The 22066-nt window shown below is 37.6% G+C and overlaps 1 protein-coding gene across 1 annotated transcript; it reads left to right on the forward strand.

Moving 5' to 3' along the window:
- Positions 1 to 19902: 19902 nt before the first annotated feature.
- Positions 19903 to 20178, forward strand: LOC111898047 (uncharacterized). Its single transcript, XM_023893995.1, has one exon. It carries the CDS (start codon positions 19903 to 19905, stop codon positions 20176 to 20178), a length of 276 nt encoding a protein of 91 aa, XP_023749763.1.
- Positions 20179 to 22066: the final 1888 nt, after the last annotated feature.

Consider the following 22066-nt stretch of genomic DNA (forward strand, 5'->3'; position numbering starts at 1 on the left):
ATCTAGATTAAAAGATGAAACCCATGGATGAATCAAGAGTGAATCATGGATATAGGAAGGATTAACACCCAAGGGAAGGAATCACTTGTTTGAAAATTTGGAAGCAAAAATCTTATGATTTTTGAGAGGGAAATCGGCTCCTATGCTTGAAAAGGGAAAAAGAATGATCGAAATGATCATCCACCATATATATAAGGATGGGTACCTTGACCGTAAACTCAAGGTCTCGACCGTAAACTCCTTTTTGAGGAGGTTTACGGTTACTAGGTAGTTTAGAACTTAAACTGACACTTCCAAATACTGATTCCTTTGATGCACTAGAGTTATAATACTCACAATAGATCCTAACCAGTGATAACTGGACGCAAAACGAGTCTAACACTGAAAATTTTGAATGTTTAAACAAGCTAGAAGTTTCGGATTGTCACATCATCCCCCCGTTAGAGAGAAATTCGTCCCGAAATTAGAGTTTAAGCAAGATATTTCAATTTCATTTGATCATCGCGCTCCCAAGTGAATTCAGATCCTTGCTTGGCGTTCCAGCGAACCTTCACTGTCGGGGTACAGCTTTGCTTCATTTGCTTGACCTCTCATTCCATGATCTCTATAGGTTCTTCCACGAAGTTAAGGCTCTCGTTGATCTCGATCTCGTCGAGTGGGATTACAAGAGTCTCGTCGGATAGGCACTTTTTCAAGTTCGAGACGTGGAAGGTAGAATGTATGTTACTAAGTTCACGGGGTAGGTTGAGTTTGTAAGCTACAGGGCCGATTCTAGCGAGAATCTCAAAAGGCCCTATGTATCTTGGAGTGAGCTTCCCATGCTTTCCGAAGCGTATCAAGCCCTTCCAGGGTGAGACCTTCAAAAGAACACGGTCTCCCACCTGGAATTCCAAAGGTTTCCTTCATTTGTCTGCGTAGCTTTTCTTTCGGTCTCTAGAGGCTTTCAATCGTTCACAAATCTGAACAATTTTCTCTATCGTTTCCCAAATGATCTCCGGACTTGTGAGAGTGCTGTCAAGAACTCGTCCTTTAGCTAACTGGGTGTTACCCACCTCAGCCCAGCAAAGATGGGATCTGCACTTTCGGCCATAGAGGGCCTCGAATGGAGCAGCCTTTAAGCTCGTGTGATAACTATTGTTGTAGGAAAATTTGACAAGGGGTAGGTGAATATCCCATGCTTTCCCAAAGTCAATCACACAGGCTCGCAACATATCCTCTAAATTTTGGATAGTCCTCTCACTTTGTCCATCGGTTTATGGATGGTAGGCTGAACTCATGTCCAGCCTAGTTCCTAGGGAACTTTGTAGCGACTGCCAGAATATTGAAGTGAATCTACTATCTCTATCAGAGATAATGGATATAGGAACACCATGCAGTCGTATGATCTCCCTAATATAGGTTCTTGTTAGCTTCTCCATCTTGTCTGTCTCTTTTATAGGCAGGAAGTGTGCGGACTTGGTTAACCTGTCTATGATCACCCAAATGGTATCGAGACCACCCGTAGTCTTGGGCAACTTGGTTATGAAGTCCATTGTGATTCGCTCCCACTTCCTTTTCGGTATCTCTGGTTGTTTTAGTAAACCTGAGGGTTTCTGGTATTCGACCTTGACCTTGGCGCAAGTAAGACATTTACTTACGAAGGTTGCAATCTCTGCTTTCATGTTAGGCCACCAGTATAACTTTTTAAGATCCAGATACATCTTATCCGAACCTGGGTGGACGGAATATCGAGTGTTATGCACTTCTATCAAGACCAAGTCTCTAAAGCCACCATATTTCGGTGTCCAGATCCGATCCATGAAATATAAGGCTCTGCCACCCTTGACTCCCAAGTTCTTATTCATCCCTCTCAGGGATTCACTCGCCACATTTTCAGGTTTCAAAGCGTCGAGCTAAGCCTCCTTAATTTGTGTGGACGAGTGTGAATGGATAGTCATAGTCAATGATTTGACTCTACGACCAGAGTATTCTTTCCGAATTTCGCATTCGTAATCACTGAGTAGCTTGACCCACTGTCATTGTCTCATGTTGAGCTCCTTCTGGTCGAATATATGTTGTAGGCTTTTGTGGTCTGTAAAGATAGTGCTTTTCGTACCATACAGGTAGTGTCTCCAGATCTTCAGAGCAAACACCACTGCTCCTAACTCAAGATCATGTGTGGTGTAGTTAACCTCGTGTGTCTTCAGCTGTCTTGAGGCGTAGGCAATGACCTTACCTCGTTGCATCAGAACACAACCGAGCCCTTGATTGGATGCATCGCAGTAGACCACGAAGTCTTCTATTCCTTCTGGGAGGGATAGTATCGGTGTGGTGCATAAGGCTCGTTTCAGTGTTTGGAATGCTTTCTCTTTCTTCTCTTCCCAGTCAAAGGCCACGCCCTTCTGGGTCAAAGTCGTAAGAGGTTTCGCAATTCAAGAGAAGTTCTGAATGAACCTACGATAGTAGCCAGCGAGGCCTAGAAATTGGCAAATTTTTGTAGGCATCTTCGTTGCTGACCAGTTCTCAATGGCTTTGATTTTGGTAGGGTCCACATGAATTCCTTCTTCACTATCAACGTGACCCATAAATTCGACTCTTCGGATCCAAAACTCGCATTTAGAGAACTTCGCATAGAGCTTCTCTGATCGTAATGTTTCTAAGATCAGACGTAGATGCTTACTATGCTCTTCCTTACTACGAGAGTAGATAAGTATGTCATCTATAAAGATGATGAAAAACTGATCCAAGTAAGGATGGCATACCCTATTCATTTAGTCCATGAATATTGCGGGCGCATTGGTCAATCCGAATGGAATCACTACAAACTCGTAGTGTCCATAACGAGTTCGGAAGGCTGTCTTCGGAACATCCTCCTCTAGCACTCCTAACTGGTGATACCCGGATCTCAGATCTATCTTTGAAAAGAAATTCGCCCCTTCCAATTGGTCGAACAAATCATCTATGCGAGGCAGAAGGTAAGGATTCTTAATGGTAAGCTTGTAGAGTTCCCTGTAGTAGATGCACATACGAAACGATCCGTCTTTCTTTTGGAGGAACAAGACTGAAGCTCCCCAGGTTGAGAAGCTTGGTCTTATAAAGCCCTTGCTGAGCAGTTCGTTAAGTTGATCAGACAGTTCTTGCATCTCTGCAGGTGCTAGACGATAGAGCGATTTGGCTACAGGGGTAGCCCCTGGAACTAAGTCGATTCTGAACTCGACTTGACGTCATGGAGGTAATCCTGGAGTTCTTCTGGAAAGATGTCGGAAAAATCACGTACTACTTGGATGTTCTTAATGTTCTTCATCTCTTGGCTCACATCAACAACATGAGCAAGGAATGCACGACATTCCTTTCGCAAGTACTTCTAGGCTTAAATACTCGAGATGATACGAAGGTTCGTGTCGGGTTTGTCGCCATAGACTACCAGAGTTTCGCCAGACGGCAGATTAAGGCGAACAACCTTTTCATAACACATGATGTCAGCACGATGTAGACTCAACCAATCCATGCCGATAATGACGTCGAAACTTTTAATTGAGACCGGCATGAGGTCGATTGAAAATGAATGGCTATCTAGAGTTAGAGTACATCCTATGTGTATACAGCTAGTGCTCTCAGTCTTCCCATTAGCCATTTATACAGTGAACAGTTCTTTAAGTGTTCGTGATTTTTGTTTAAGTAAGTGAACAAATTTCTGATTCACGAAACTTCTCTCCACTCCACTATCAAACAGAATGCATGCATAACAGTTATTGAGGAGAAATGTACCAGTGACCACTGTAGGGTCGGCAACTGCTTCCTTGTGGCCTATAGCCAAAACTCTTCCTACTCCACCGGCATTCCCTGCCTTCGGGCAGTTCCTTTTGTAGTGGCCCACTTCACCACAACCGTAGCAAGCCTGGCCCACACCAGCGCCGAGGACTTGGTTGATTGGCCTTGCCAGAGATTTGCAGAAACAGGCAGTGTGCGCCTTCCTGTTGCAGTTAGAAGACTGCATTTCCCGGCAAGCTCAAGTGTGGTGGAAGATGCATTTGTTTCACTTTGGCAAACTTCCAGCGTACTGCTTTACCGGAGTAGCAGCGGTAGGTGCTATTGCAGCATGAACCGCCACAACCTGCTACTTTTTGGCAGCTTTTTTTTATTCTTATCATCCCAGAATTTCCGCTTGCTGGCAGCAGCTTTGGAGGATTTTGAGATGGCTAGGGTTGTTGTTGTTGACGGGTACGGGCCCCATGGTCAGTGAGCCGATGTGTCAATCGGTTGGCACTATCGAATGTAGTGGGGTTTGAAGCCAAGACATTCCCTTGGAATGGAGGCACCAATCCCCAGATGTACCTCTCTATTTTCTTTCTCTCCGTGTGAACCATGTTGGGACATAGGGCCACCAGCTCGCAGAATCTGGCGGTATAGGAAACTATGTCAGAGCCCTTCATGGTTAGGCTCCATAGTTCTTGTTCTAGTTTCTGGATTTCACCCCTCATGTAGTATTTTTCAATCATGAGCTCTCTCAGAGCTCCCCAGCCCATAAAATTTTCCATTATTAGAGTTAGTAACTTGACATGGCTATTCCACCATGTCAGGGCTTTTTCCTTGAAGGTGCAAGCAGCAAATTTGACTTTCCTCTCTTTTAGACATGAGCAGATCTCGAAGATCGACTCTGCCTGCTCGAAACATTGCGAGAGGGCAATGACTCCGCTAATCCCTTTAAAGGACTTTGGCTTGCAATTAGTGAAGTCCTTGTAGGAGCATTCTCTCGAGCGCACGGTGGCCTCACCTTGAGTAGAATGAACAGGTGTTCCACCTCCGCTGGTGCTGGTAGAGTGATATTGAGCCATGGTTGTTGCCACAGCCGCAGCTACTGCAGCATTTAGAGTTGCCGTATCGATTTGTGAAGGAGGCGGTGGTGGTGTTGGAGTTACCCGAGGATCGCGTCTCGTTGATCAGCACGGAGGCATATTTTAACTAAAAGTTTACAAAGATGAAGATACGAGTAAGAATTTAATAGAGAGAAATGATGAGAGTGACTCATGGACTAACTCTCCATAGCGCAACAACACAATTGAATAGTATGATTGAATGTAAATCTAGTACTAAAAAGATGATAGCATTTGGATAATAATTTCCATAAGATTATATATTTGTCAATAATACTGGTATTACAGATGTAACAAGTTCGGGAAAAATGGCCTAGAAGTAGGTCTTACATCAAACCAAGATAGGAAAATTTTGACAGAACTACGACCTAACAAGACTTAACAGATTCAAAGTCTTCACATAGATAGGAAATTAAACTAGAATTTTTACATAGACTACGTTATATTCAAAAGAGAAAGTTGAGTAGGCTCTATCTACGATGAGAACCACTAGAATGAGTCCTTGATTCTGACAGATAGCGCTCCATGTATCTCATGCACCTTTCAGTCATTGCCTGCCGAGCTCGAAGTTCCTTGACTCCAGCTTGGGTTGTAGTAAGATCTCTCTGCAGGGCCACATTATGATTCTGAGTCCTTTCATAAGTAGACTCCAGATAGCGAATGTGTACGGTATTGACTCCCACATCGGCATCAACTTCCATGATTCGATTGATGGCCGCTCTACCCTGCTCATCACTACGGGCAATCCTGCGGACCAGGATAGGCAGGACTCTGTCTGCTGAACCTCCCTTGCTCAAGTCATAGAAGCTTCGATCTCCGTTTTACGGTAAGGGTTGACCCTATTCGTGGCTCCGTATTCTCAAGTTTGTTGCCCACAGAGGTGTGGGACCTTGAAATGTTGGACGAGGGTTAGCATTAGGGATTTGAGCCACTGGGGGTAGGTTATTGACTTCTGGTTCAGAGTCAGAATCCTCCGAGAAGTTCTCTGCGAAGTCTTCATCTACAGGGATTGGATGATTCTCTTCTAGCTCTGCATCGATCCATCCTCCGTTATTGACTTCTGGTTCAGAGTCAGAATCCAGCAATGATATCTACGCGAGAAAAGGGGTATAAGAATCGTATAAAAATAGACGTACTACTTAAGATAATTATAAGATGATCCTTACTATTTACTTCAATACTTCCATAGTGCATACCAGTTACATGTAATTAAAATAGGATAGACCTTCGAATAAGTGACCCTAACTCCAAATCCACAACCAAACAAGGAACAGGAAGTAAAATAAAGATCACAGATTCTAAGTCTATGATATCCTAGTCACATATAACCTTAGTGTATCCACTTAGAAGCTATTATCCTACTAATAAAGACCTTTTTAGTTCTCAAATAAGTAATTATAGTAACACAAAATACTCCTATAGTATTTTAGGTTTATGTTTTTTTCTAATGTTTTCGTTGTAGTAGTGTTGGTAAGTTTTTAGACTTGTTACAACCTCACAACCATTCTTAGGCACATGCTAGTCACTCCTCGGAAAATATAGTTGATCAGGCTATATCACTCACAGATTTGACTATATGTCTCTAAGCCTAATTGTGTTGCTCAACAATCGTAATACTTTTGTTATGTCCTAGTGACACTGATTTTTGTATGAATGCAGGTAGGTATACTTGGTTAAACATTTTATTATTTAAAAGTATAAACTCTTGGTCAGAGTATTTTAATCCCATTGTGTTTATAGTTTGTATATCTTTTATGCGTTGATATATTCGATTCATTATAAACAATGCTCTGATACCAATCTATCACACCCCAAAACCGGAAAGGTGGAAACGTTCAGGGGCGGAGGACGTCATGTACAGTATCACAACAAAGCATAATAGTAAACAAGCAACAACATCATCCATTGCATTAATAATATAATTTATTACAAGTGTGTTTTGTGAAGTTTATAAGACGCCAAAAATGTAAATCAAAATAAGAGATGAGTCTTGAATGAGCTCCATCTTCTCAAAACCTGGCATCGGTACCTGTCTACTGATGACCTGAGAATACAAGTTATTTTGAAAGAGTTGATCAACTTTAAAGCTGGTGAGATCATGAGCATTTTAGTGTCATTGTTTGTATGAAAACGTTTGTAAGTGTTTGATGTATAAGTTTGTAAATGTTTGTATCTCCTAGAAAATCCTATATTTTCTACTAAACGTAGCCTTCTACCAAGCCATCAAATTTTCTGTATGTTTGTTTTGTGTAAAAGTGTGCATTTTCCCAAGTGTGACTATCATTAACCAAAAATATAGTTTTTTACATTATCGTTTATGTGAGAAGATCACAATGTGAATGCAATGAGAAAATAATAAAGTATTGTAGTGTTGTATTATGGTAACTACTATGGTACTAACTACCTTAAACTGGTTGTTAATTAAGGTATAATGTGATATGATTGTATCATACTATCGACTAAAAACACGATGATGAAAGACGTTGGAAGAAATGACATTCGGCACCAGTAGACTTGTAAGTCCCACTGTAGCGAACAACAAGGTGTAGGATAGTCAATTCAGTATAGATCTATACACAATTTCACGCTCTCCCTCAAGGAGACTTTGGATACAAAACTAGCCATGGAAGGTGATGTCATGCCCCGAAATCGTGGCTCACATTTATGTTATAGTATTCTTGTATATGTATTATATGTACTAGTGTAATGTATGTTCTCTCTGTCTAGTATGTAGTATGTTCTTTTTGTTTCTCATCATAGTATTCTCTCTTGTATAGTATATAGTATGTATTGTTTCTTGTTATAGTATTCTCTATCTGTTTCTCATTATAGTATTCTCTATCTGTTTCTCGTTATAGTATGTATTGACTCATGTATGAACTGACTCTTTATATGTTTCATTGTACTAGAAATAGTGAATAGTGACTTCCTAAACTATAACCATTATGGTTTACTAGTAAAGTTGTTTGTATAACTGAGTGTATTGAACTAAGACAAAAGCTTTTCTATGTTATACATATATACATAATATATGCTAAGGATCAAACGACACTCGGACAAACCACAGGGTACTCTAAGTCCACAACCAAACAGGGAACGGGAAATAAAGTGAGTTATCAGTCCTAAGTCCTTCCAACCTTACCTATATAACTATATATGCATTAGACACGGTTTTGACAATCTATAAGTTTAAAAGAGTTTAAAGAAAAGGTTTGGCATGTAAGAACAAGTTTGATAAAGAGTTTAACATGTAAACGAGTTTGATAAACATTTTAAAGTAGTTTGTTTGATAAAACAGCTAAATTATAGCAAATCCATTTGTTTGATAGTTATTAATCACATGTGATTGATATAATAACTATAATGTCTCAACTTGTATTCCCCCCCCCCCCCATAAAAGCATTTAAAACCATTTAAAAGGTTGATTAAGGGGTATGAACTCACCTGTAGTGAGTGACACAGAAGTATGTTTGGAAAAAGGATGTAGAGTGTCAGGTGAAACCTTGAGCACACAAAGATCCTAATAAACATATAATGACATGTGGAGCCGATTTCCCTCTAAAAAATCATTAGATTTTTTCTTACAAATCTTCAAAAGGGAAAAGAATGATCGAAATGATCGAAATGATCATCCACCATATATATAGGGATGGGCTTATGGTCACCTTGACCGTAAACTCAAGGTCTCGACCGTAAACTCCTTTTTGAGGAGGTTTACGGTTGCTAGGTAGTTTAGAACTTAAATTAACACTTCCAAATACTGATTCCTTTGATGCACTAGAGTTAGAACTCTCATAATAGATCCTAACCAGTGATAACTGGACGCAAAACGAGTCTAACACTGATAAATTTGAATGTTTAAACAAGCTAGAAGTTTCGGGTTGTCACACATGTGAGTTCGGCAATCATTGTGTGAAATTAAATGAACAACTTACAAAAATATAAGCAAGCTATGAAATAACAAAACTAACAATTACCAAACTATAAGTTGTCAACATATAACCAAAGTAACTAATAGAATAAATTGATTTGATATGACTTTCTACAAATTTATAGATTAGGAAAGGTTATTATTTCCTTATCTTGCATATTGTATTTTTTATTATTTAATGGGTTCAATACAATCCGAAAGTCCATTCAATTCTCAACATCTAATATGGTATCAGCCTACACACCTCCTAGCCGGGCCTATTTTCCTCCTTCGTTATTTTTCAAATCACCATCAGACTCCATCGATTCTACCCTCTCCGTCTCCAATCTTCTTCATCTCCTTACAATCAAACTTACTTCCTCCAATTATTTTGTATGGAAGAAGCAGATCCTACCCCTATTGTCTTATTATAATCAAAGTGGTTATGTTGATGGCTTGATTCCAGCACCACCACCCACCATTGTGACTCAAGCATCTGCCTCTACTCCAAATCTGCATTAACTCACTTGGTTAGCCACTGATCAAAGGGCACTTATTTTAATCCATTTGTCCCTCTCTGAAGAAGCGGTGGCTGAGACTCTCAATCACAAGATCTCGGATTCTGTCTAGTCTGCTATTGAGGTTGCTTACAGCCATGACTTGGTTGAAAGAATGCAAATTCTACGAGATTTTCTTAGCCAAATTTATAAGGGTTCTTCCAATATTGTTGAATTTGGGCAAAAATTTAAGGGTATCTGTGATCAAATTTCCTCCATTGGTCATCCTCTTAATGAGACTGATAAATTTCATTGGTTTCTTTGTGGCCTTGGCTCTTCATTTGAGAATTTCTCCACGACTCAACTTCTCATCCAGCCTCATCCCTAATTCTGTGATCTCATTTCTCAAGATAAAAATCATGATCTTTTTCATAACTCTTTGTTTGGTTCACAAGTTTCACCGGTTACTTTCAACACTACGATATCGTCTAGCTCCACTCGGGGACGTGATCGTTCCTCAGCTCGTGGCAACTCTTCACGAGGATGTGGTTGTGGTAGGTGTCCTCCTCATTTCCAATTATGTCGCAAAGATGACCATTATGCAAATCAATGTCCAAAATTTGCATACTTTTGCTTAAAGATCTCCTACTCTTGATACAAACTTAGCACAAGCATTTCAAGCTCAATGTAATTTTTTGGACACTTCTTTTGACTGGTTTGTTGATACTAAGGTCACATCACATATGACACCATCTTCTTCCAACCTTTACTCGGCTTCTGCATACTTTGGTAATGATCTTATCATGTTTGGAAATGGAAATGTCTCTCTTATATCTCATACTAGTTTTTCGAAGTTGTCACCTCACATTAATTTGCTTGATGTTCTTGTGGTTCCTCATCTAACAGAGTGTCTGGTCTCTATTAGCAAGATTACTACAGATAATCTTGTTAATGTTTAATTTTCTGACCACACATTTCTCATTCGGAACCGACTTTCAAAGGAACTACTAGCAAAAGGAGGACTTAAAGATGGTCTATATATTTTTAAGTGTAACAATTGTCAAATTTTGGTCAAAATAAGCATCAGTTAATTCTCATTAAGGATGAATAGACTAGATCAAGCGGGTAAATCATAGCGTTGGGTTGTACGACTTTATCTAGAAAAAGATAAGTTATAATATTAGCTCTTGTACACACACACATTATTTGGAAAACAAAAAAAACCCTAACAATCATAAAAATGCATAAAAAATAGTTAGAGATCACAAATCTTTTTTTTTTTTGACTTTATAGGTACACAATTCGCAAATTTATTAAAAAATTCATTGAAAAAAAAATAAAAAAATCAATTTTTTTTTGGGTTTTTTTTCAACAAATTTGTTTTCAATTGATCTATTTCACAAAGTAAGGACCATAGGTAAACATAGTGTGCATGCTTGGAGAATGGGATAACTATTGTTTTAATTCAAGTATTAAGTTGATCAATCGAAACATTATACAATGAATAATGTGTAATCAATATAGTGATTAAATAAAAGGTGTTTTATTTATATTCAAAAGTTTTGAGACCATATTGAATTCGATTATTCTTGTGTTTCACTTTGCATGTTTTGACTTCCTGAATAATAAAATTATTCAAACCATCCACATTCGATCATACTTTGGAAGTAGATATGGAGGTAAGGGTTGTCATGAATCCGGTTGTAGATTGTCTAAAGTGTTTAGACATAGCAAAGTTTGCTAGAGTATTCATGAGTACTCATGTAATAAGATTTGAGTATTCGATTAAACCCACGCTCAGCTGAATCACTTCATAGATTTCATCACGAGTGATTGTGAGACGATAATATCTTATATTCTTGAAACGGAGACATATAGTTGTAGTTTACAAGTCGGTTTCATATTGATGATATGTAAACGCACCAGTAACTTGGTGTTATAAAACATATTGTTGTGTGGGATTTAATAAGTAAATAGATCAAGCATATGAGTCGAATTTTATCCGTTCCTTTTACCCTAAGAGGAATAAAAGCGATATTTGTGGGCCCCTCAATGATTTAGTGATGACACCCTAAGCGCTTGGCCAAGCCTAGACTGATTTGATTTGTTCAATTAGTCGGTCGTCATAAATCGGAAATCGGGAAACAACACATGGACAGAGAGAATGATTAAAATCCATCTCTCAGTCTATACGATATCTAGAATGGAGGAATATATGATCCCTTATCCAATAGATGCGTCAGAGTTCGACAACGGCTTTTTAAGAGCTACAATTGCTAGTTGGTTTTTCAAGTCATACTTGCAGTTATAGTTATTAGACTTATCCAAATGGGAGACTATTAGATTAGGTGTCTAAGCACACAACTATAACTGGTATGTACTTGACCTGAGAGTAGCATGGTCCATTTCGGGTTGCCTTCACCGGAACAATTTGATAGGATTGATTTTGAGAAAGAGGTTATTTGTGATTTATTAATATATTATAAGTATAATATATTAATTGAGAAATCATATTATTTAATTAGTATTGATCAAGAATTAGTTTGGAATTAATTTAGTGATCAAAAGGGACTAATTAAATTAATGGGGACTGATTAGGTAAATCAGTATTACATATAGTTTGGGCTAATGATCCATGTTGATTACAATAGAATAAGAGTTAGTCTAAAGGGCTTATCATATGGATTATTGGATTTTAGGCCCAAGGAAGTGAATTAGCATTTACAAGTTGAAACCCTAGGAATTCCACACTATAAATGTAACCCCTAATGCACCTAAAATTGGGCTAATGATTCCTAGTTGAACCCTAGCCGATTTTAGTGCTTCATGACCTCTCTCATTATCCTCCACTTGTTCATGGTGTTTTGTGACTTGTTTCAGGCATCACACTTGGGGTGCTAAGCTCTTGAAAGGCCAAATTCTACATGCTACAACTAAGAGGTATTCTTCTAACTAGCTTTTTATGTTTCAATTTCCAAAGTCATATGTTAGTTATAGGTTTCATGCTTTGGATAATTTTTATTGCATGTATAACTAGAGAAAACTTAGATTCAAAGCATTAGGGTTGTATGTGCACCATAGGAGTGTTATAGTACATAAAACCCAACAACTGTATCACCTCCTAGGTTTTCCTAAGGCAGCCGCCACACCACTCTCCGCCATCGGCTGCAGAATGAACTCCCGCTAACACCCTTTAACTAGCTAACGAACATAATCACATATCACTGAGACCAGATAATTCTTCGAATGAAAGGTATCACATTACAACGGTTGGACTCAAACCAGAGTTGTACACTAGATTTAAAACCTAACCTTATAAAATTATCTAGTCTCAATTGTATGTAACTTAAAATATTCTCTTACTAGTTAGCTGATGTTAATGGGAACTCCTAAAAGCACAAAGCAAGCATCATTCGAGAATCGAGTAATCGAAATCAAGTATAACCTAACCAAACCATCCTATCACTGACTGATTAGAACTAGCATGCAAGTCTACAAGCTCATATAACAGGAATACAAAGGCATCTCTCCAAGCGGATCCTTAGCCTTAATGTAGCATGTGATTTACAGATTCACAATTTAATGCATAATCATAAAACATGTATATGTATTTTGGGAAAACTTACTTGTGCAAATCTATTACATGCACCACACCCCTTTCTTTTATTAAGAAAACTCTTTTTATAAACATTTCCCTTTTTTGAAAAATCTACAAAATCCTTAGTTTGAGTTCCGACACACCCAAGAGTATCTCTGAATCCCTCAAACCAAGCCTCTGATACCAACTTGTAACGTCCCAAAATTCAAGACCAAAATTTTCATTTTTCATAATAATTAAAACCACCAACCAAACATGTTCATAAAGCATAAAGGAAAATAAGAGTATGTCAATAAATCATCTCAATACATAAAAGTTATATAAAGCAGAAATCATAGTGTGTGTGTGTGTGAAGCGATCACCTCGAGCTCTTTCCTTTCGATCTGGGAGTACCTGAAACATAAACTGAAAACTATAAGCACGAAGCTTAGTGAATTACCCAAAACACCTCAACATACGATGGTCCATGCCTGAAAACCATCGGGCCCCGCCCGACATCGGGCCACGCTCAGAACAGATCTTTCAGGAACATGAGATGGGCCCCGTCCCATCACATTCATTAGGCCCCATCTGGCATCGGGCCCCGCCAGACATTCATACAGACATATAAAATACATGAAAGAACCACTAAGATAAAAAGCATACAATACACTCATCAGGCCATGTCTGGCATCGGACCCCACCGGGAATACATATCACATACAACACATGCAAGAGTCACACATAAAACTAGCATCCTAATCATAATAAATCATGGGTTGGCATTGGTGCCTTCGATCCACTAAGCACTAGGAGTAGACTCACCTCAAATTGTTGAACAACCAGATCAATGCTCGGACTGTTGATCTAGGAACATCTGCACTAAATATCATCAAATAATACCCTAATTAATAATTAGGTCATAAACCATAACCATGCCCCGTCCAATGACACCCAAAAGCCCCATATGGCCCAAATTCCTACATGATGCCCAAAACCCATTATGGGCCCAAATCCAAGAAGGCCCAAAGCCTAACAATGACCCAAAGTCAGAAAAACTAGTGGCCTAACAAGGCCTAAAACCCTAGTATTCCATCTATGGCCTAAAATCCAAAAGTCAACAAAAGTTAATGGATGTTGAGTACGCCCGGTGTACTCAGACTTACGCTATGTGTATGCCTCTTTAGGCTAGTACACGTTGCATACAAGCTGGGTACGCCCAACGTACTCCCCATCATGCACAACTTTTCCATTAAGATCATAATTGGTTAAGCCACTATGTCTAATACTCGGATCTGATCCTAAATGACGACTTAACACGTAAAGTTGGTAAGTTTACACTTTTACATGTCTTAATGGGACTCAATACTCAATAAAACCCATAATAAGAACCCTAACTCATGCATGGTCCAAAATAACACATAAAGATTTCATTTTATGAACAATTGACTTCAAAAATGCTAAGATCTACCATCCTTAGCTTCTGCAGTAGCTCATACTCTCATGTATGACTTAAAGGACAATAAAAAGCACAAAAACAAGCATTAATATATCAAAATGAACCATTAAGATAAGAACTTTATACTTCAAAAAGCTTTCCAAGTCGGTGATGATTCTGGATCCACAAGCTCTAGCCACACCAATGCAACTTCCAAGAGTTCTTTTTCCTTCAATATCACCAAAAACACCTTCAAAGTTCACTTTCAAGCTCAAAACACTCAAAAGGCAATTAGGGTTTTGTTATTAAGTTTTGGAGAGGTGGAGGCTGGTCATAATAAGGTCCATGAGTGTCTTAAGGTGTTTAAATAGGACACAAACCCTAAAAATGAGGGTTTGCCATGGTGACCGTACGTCCCGCGTACCACCACATATCCCCGCATGCGTGGGTACCTCCTCGACCAATCTAACGAGTCAATACACCCAACGTACTGGGCTAGGGACCAAATTGAAAGGATTTTTAAATGAAGGGCCAAAAGGAAAAATACCAGAAATGCAAATGTTACATTAATAAAGTCTTTCTTAAGTTAAGTATGAATGGTCACACATCAGCCATAAGACTTTGTTATTCTAGAGTTAGGATTTGATTTTGGATTTAGTATTTAGATATTGGAATATTAAAAAAACAACTATCATATTGCTTTGATATATTGGTATACGATCTTCACAATATTATTGTTTGTGTTATATATTAACATGTTTAATCCATGAATAATCTTAATGTTCTAAAAGTTCATAGTTGGTTTGTAACCAAAATTCATAGGTACTTGTCAGAGAACTGTATTGGACAAATTGCATCAAGATCACCTCATAGATTGTTGTTATGAGTGGTACTTGATAAAAAGTATTATCTTTGTATCCTTAATACTTAAGATATATATAAGGACTTACGTGTAGGGAGTGTTATGCTTTGACGTCTTATCCTTAATTGCGCAGTTATAAAATCCATTATCAGGTGTGTTGTAAACTATAAGAGGCTTATGTAGTCAAGATGGGATTTGTACCTCTTATGTGTTGAGAGCTAGACATCTAATGCATGTTACCCAAATTTGAACACCAAATGAGATTGATTGTGATCCAAGTCTCATGTTTAACCGAATGTCAGTAATAAAGGGATAATTGATAAACCTACCTTATACATCAATTATAGCTTTGACCTTTTGGTAATTGGATGTTGATGAATGACATTCTTCGCCATGTGTTATTGGGGGTAGTTAAATGTTACTAGACGTTCATCATCATCTATATCAATCTATGATGAGTCCTATGAAAATGGGAGATTAAAAGATATTTATATCTATGAGTCATTATAAAATGATATCAAAAATGACATATGATCATGTAGGCTCACACCTTATAGCAAGTTACTACTAACTGATTATTTATTATGGTAATTTGATTATTAATAAATGTAATCAACACGTGTATTTAATTAGAAAAACATTAGTTTATGAAAGTAATATTTTTACCGTCATATTTGGAATTATTGTTTCTAGGAAATAATAATAATAAAGAGAACAAACACTAGTTATATTCAAAAGGTATGAATATATATGTTATGTACAAATTAAATGGGCACTTTGAGTAACTACATAATTTGAACCTGTATCTATCTAGTTGGAATAATGGAATGAAAAAACAAACTTATTTTTGACTTTTATTTCACAATCATAAGTCCCTCTTAATGGGAAGAAGGTTGCTTCTTGGTTAATATCTTTCACTCATGCTTGGTACTAGAGGCCATACTTGGTACATAAGTCTTAGTATTGTAATGCCCGGTAATTCTAAGGTATTTAATTATTTAAATAGGTTACTCATTTTGATTTTGGGATTTAATGATCTTGGACTTAATCTTTTGGGCTTGGGGGTGCCATACACGGGGGGGTCCCACCAATGTACGCGGGGCGTACACGAGTAAGTGAGTCATGGATTCCATGCACATAAGCGCAACATACAAGTTGGTACACACGACGTATGTGTCCAGACCTAAAACCCTAATATTTAGGGTTTCAGCACTATTTAAAGAACATTATGTTCTAGAGATCTTTTCTATCAGCCTTTCTTTTGTCCCTAATCAGCCTCCACGAAACCCTAACTCCATTGCTGAGTGTTCTTGAGCTTAGAAGGTCATTTTGGGTGTATTTTGGTGATTTTGAAGGAAGACGATCATCATGAAGCTTCATTGGAAGAGTGAGAGCTTATAGATCTAGAACATCATCATCATTTGGCACTCTTTGGAGGTATAAATTTCTGAACTTGACGTGTCATAGCTTAGATCTAGTTTTAGCTTGATTTTGGTTAACTTTTGGTCCCATGAGTGAGTTTTGGTGGCTTGATGCAATACCAGAAGTTATGAGTTTCCCCTCTTGATGTTTTTGAGGTTTCTAAGTCTTAAAGTTAGCATATTTTGGGTTGGAACTCACCCATGCATGAGTTTGAGTTCATTTAATGGAAGTGGAATGTTATAGTTTGAGTTTGGGCTCATTTGGGGCATGCAAAGTCACCAAGTCAGTGACTTTATGGTTCTAGACATTGATTATGACTCAGATATGTGGTTTGGACAGTTAAGCAATAAAAGCTTAATGGAAAAGTTGGCTTAATGGATGAGTATGTTAGGCGTACAAGCCAAGCAGCGAGTACGTTTAGCGTACAACTGAGTACACCCCGTGTACTCAGTCAGAGGGATTTTGCGAGTTTGGCCAAGGGTTTGGGCCTCCTATTGGGCTTAGGTTTATGAGCTCTTGTTAGGCCTTCTGAGGACAAGTGTCTTGGTCTTGGAAAAAGTTATTGGGCTTAGGGTAAGGCCCATTAAGGGATTGGGCCTAATTACAAAAATTAGGTCATAAATGGGCCATGAAGGATTATTTGGTTTTGGGCCTTTTAGATTGTGGAATTGGGCCTTAGTTTTAGTTAAGTAGATCAGGGGTAAAATGGTCATTTTACCCTAAGTATGGATTATTGGATATAGTTTGGAACCCCATTGTTAATTAGGTGTTATTTTGTACTGATAGCTTGGGGAGTCGTCAGGACAACAGCTAGGGATCTTCAGCGAGATTCAACATTTGAGTTGAGTTTCCTCACCATGTATAGCGGGTCGAAGGCACCAATGCCGACTCACGATTTGATATGTTAGAATACTCATTGTATGTGTGACACTAGTATGTGTATGTGCTTGTATGCTTTCTGGGCGGGACCCAATGATTATCTTGTACGCTATTATTTGATATGAATTGTATGTGGGCGAGGCTCGTTATACTCATTGGGCAGGTCCCGTTATGCAAGTTAAGGCGGGGATCGTTATACTCTTTGGGTGGGGCCCGTTATGTGTTTTATGTATGGTATATGGTATTTTGAGGAACTCACTAATCTTTTTTCTTATGGTTTTTAGTTTATGTTTTAGGTACTTCCGGTTCTAAAAGAAAGAGCTCGGGTTGACTGCATCGCACACACCATATGGATTCCGCATTTGAGATTTCACTATGATTTTTTTATGATGTTTGATACACTTATTTTAATCGGGATGTATGGAAATGTTTGGAATATTGTTTTCAATTAAATTAAAAATGAAATTTTTGGATCATGTTTTTGGGACGTTACATGTATATATAGAAGAGAGATAGGCAAAAACTAGCTAGTTTTTTTGTATCCTTCTTCTCTTGCTTTCTCCTTAAAACCAAGAGCATGAGAGCTTATCTCTGTTCTATTTTTTTTATTTGAGTAATGAAGGGTAAAGGATATTAGTTGGTTCTCCTTTGAAGGTATATTTGGTGTATACTCCTAAGGCTTAAGAACAACTAATATACAAGTAGGACTAGTATCTTTGGGGGTATTTCCTTGCTTAGTGGATACATTATAAAGAGCTTATTCTTTGGAGTTTAATGCATCATTCTATCAACTTCCATCTCATGTGAGAATCAAAGACTTCAAAGGTTGTAATCTTTTCCTTTCTAAGATACTTTTAATGTTTCCATGATTTGCAATATGATCCTTGGTGGGTAAAATGGTTTTAGTTTATTCAAACATAAAATTGTTTCCGTTTCTAAACTTGTAGTTTTCACTATTTGTTTTAAACTATTTTTGAATAAAACACAATAGAAGGTATCGTTGACATGGCAGCCATGTCAACGCCACATAAGCTTGGTCACCTGATATAGAAGGTAAAATTTGGGTAAAGGGTAAAAATAAACAAATCTTTTTGAATACGAGGCATTAACGCACAAAAGAACGGACAATGGGCATAACCGAACATTTTTTGTAAATTTTAAGGGATTTTATTGAAATAACCTACAAATAAAAGGGCAAAGTTGAGGATTGTTTATGATTTAGGTTGATTATCCGTAAAATATTGAGAAAAGATGATCATAATACCATCATATTTTGAACAAATAATGGTCGATATTCGATTTAACCCGATATAAAGATATTAATATTGCAACTTCAATTTAATTATGTGGAAGCTGAATAATTTAGGTTATGTATACCATATATAAAAACAAAGAATATTTTTTTTATTGAGTTGTCACAAATAATGCTATGTTGATTGTCTGAATGAGCTTGATTTTGAAATAATCGTGGTTGGGTTGTCTTTTTATACTGACTTGTCGTCCAATTGTGTGTGCCTACTCAATTGGTTGCAGTTATGGACTAACTTTGGATGTGATGATGACGAATAACTATAGTTGTAATGATAGGTTTTGATATTATAGTTGCATTTTAGGGGTTTTTTGTGTTTCTAGTTGTTCAACTTTGTCCTTATTAATTTCCTATGTAACATGTGATTGTTGTGTCCATCGTCCTCGGCAACTTGGGCAGACTCCTCCGTGGCTTGTATAGCAAATGAAGAAATACCCAAACATGTACTCAACAATAACGTAAGAGTTTTATATGGCCTTTTTTTTTTTATCAAAGAGTAGTGTTTTTCAATGCTTTTAAGCCATAAATTAGAGTTGGTTGGTTCGACTATACACATTTTAAGGATAATCAATTTAAATCGTGAACAATCGTAAACTTCGACATTTAAACTTGAAGTAGATGAAAATCACATTATATATATATATATATATATATATATATATCTAGAGAGAGAGAGAGAGAGAGAGAGAGAGAGGAGCGTTTGATTGAGAACATTTCATATTACGAAAATATTTGAGAACAAATTTGGACCATACAATTTTTTTTAAATTAAATGTATAAAATGATATTCATATAAATCAAAAAATAGTTAAAAACAATTAAAAAAAACTCATTAGCCAACAACACTCACCACCACCTACAACCCACCACCCACCAACCACCACACCCACCACCCACCACCACTACCCACCACCCACCACCCATCACCACAACCTAAAACCCATTACCACCACCAACAACTCGCCATCACCACCTACCGCCATCACCCCCGCTACCCACCAGCACCATCACCACCCCCCACCACCACCTGACTCCACCACCACCCGTCACCACAACCCGCCACTACCACCCATTTACACCACCCGCCACCACCCATCACCACTACCACCACCACCCCCATCATCATCACTACATGTCATTACCACCAACTACCACATGCTACCACCACCACCAATCGCCACTACCACCAACTACTTCTCGCCTCTGCTACCAATGTATCGCTACCACCAATCACCATCACTGACCTCGACCACCCATCACCGCCACCACCACCACTTACTCACCACCACCCCCCATTACCACCATCACCACTATCCACCACCACCACCACCAACCACCACCCACCACTACCCATCACTACCATCCATCATCGCCTGCCTTCACCACCCGCCACCACCCACCACGACCCACCATCACCACTCACTACCATAACCACCCACTCACCCACCACTACCCCCAACATCATCACCACTTACCACTTACCACCACCACCTATAACTTCCAACATTAACACATGCAACAACCACCCTACATCACCCACCCATCAACACCACCACCAACCCACCCACCACTTGTCACCCCTACCATCTTTCATCACCACCATCACCACCCACAACTACAATAAACCAACTATCACCCATGACCCCCATCACCCACCACCCACAACCATTACTACCACCTACCACCAACATCCCCATCACCACAACCCACCACCACCCTTCTCCACCAGACCACCACCTCCTACCACCTACAACCAAATGTGATTGAATGCATATAATCACGTAAATCATGTTTCATTTTGTGTTTAATCACATAAATCATATATGATTAAATACATATAAGCACATGTGATTATATGTATATAATCACATATGATTTACATAAACAAGATTTATTTTCATGTTTTTCATTCAATAATTTTTCTCATGTATTTAATCATATCTGATTATATGTATTTAATAACATATGATTAATGTGGACAAAAATTTGTTTTCATGTTTTTTATTCAATGCTTGTTCAATTGTATATAATCACATGTGATTATATGTATCTAATCACATATGATTTATATTTAAAAGATTCTTTTTTGTCCATATAAATCATATGTGATTAGCTACATATAATAACATGTGATTAGATGTATTTAATCACATATGATTAAAGTTGTCGAAGAATAATTATTGAATCGAGAACATGATAATGAATATTATCCACATAAATCATATGTGATTGGATACATATAATCACATGTGATTATATGTGATTATATATATATATATATATATATATATATATATATATATATATAATCAAATGAGATTAAATGTATTTAATCATGATTAAAATGGATAAAGAATAATTATTGAATAAAAAACGCGAAGATGAATCTTGTCCAGATAAATCATATGTGATTTGATACATATAATCACTTATGATTATATGTATCCAATCACATATGATTTATATGAACAATATTCATTTTTGTGTTTTCAATTCAATAATTCTTCTCATGTACTTAATCACATGTGATTAACTACATATAATCACATGTGATTAATGAATATAAGCATATGTGATTAAGTCAAACACCTACTACCCACCACCTCCACCAACACCCACCAAACACTAGAAAAAATTATTGGATCGAGAATGCAAAAACAAATCTTGGGTGGTGGGTGGTGTTCGGTGGGTAGTGGTAGCTGGTGGGTGGTGGGTGGGTAGGTGGTAGTGGTAGTGGTAGTGTTTGGGTGGTGGGTGGTGGTGGTACGTGGTGGGTTTAATCACATGTATTTAATCACATATGATTTACGTAGAAATTATTTACTTTCGTGTCGATTTAATAATTCTTTCATGTATTAATAATATATGATTAATGTGGACATGATTCGCTTTTATCCATATAAATCATATGTGATTAAATACATATAATCACATGTGATTATATACAAAAAAACAAGAACAACTAGTGTATTTAATCACATGCGGTTTTATGTATTTAATCACATATAATAATCATATATGGACAATGAACAAGTATCGAATCAAAAAACGCAAAAATGAATCATGTGTTTAAAAATCATATGTGATTAAATACATAAGAATAACTATTGTATCGAGAATGCAAAACGAATCTTGTCCGTATAAATCATAATGTGATTAGATACATATAACCACACATGATTATATGTATTTAGTTACGTACGATTATGTGGATAATACTTTTAATGTTAACACTTACAAGTTTGTATGTTTAAATGTTATATGTAAACAAGAAAACCACAATTACCTGCTTGAAAATAAATCTACTTCATTCCAATAG

The sequence above is a fragment of the Lactuca sativa genome, chromosome 3 (assembly GCF_002870075.4).
Source record: "Lactuca sativa cultivar Salinas chromosome 3, Lsat_Salinas_v11, whole genome shotgun sequence".
NCBI lineage: Eukaryota > Viridiplantae > Streptophyta > Magnoliopsida > Asterales > Asteraceae > Lactuca > Lactuca sativa.

Coding starts and splice junctions, on each gene's coding strand:
- LOC111898047 (XM_023893995.1), top strand. CDS start 19,903: ATGCTACCACCACCACCAATCGCCACTACCACCAACTACTTCTCGCCT.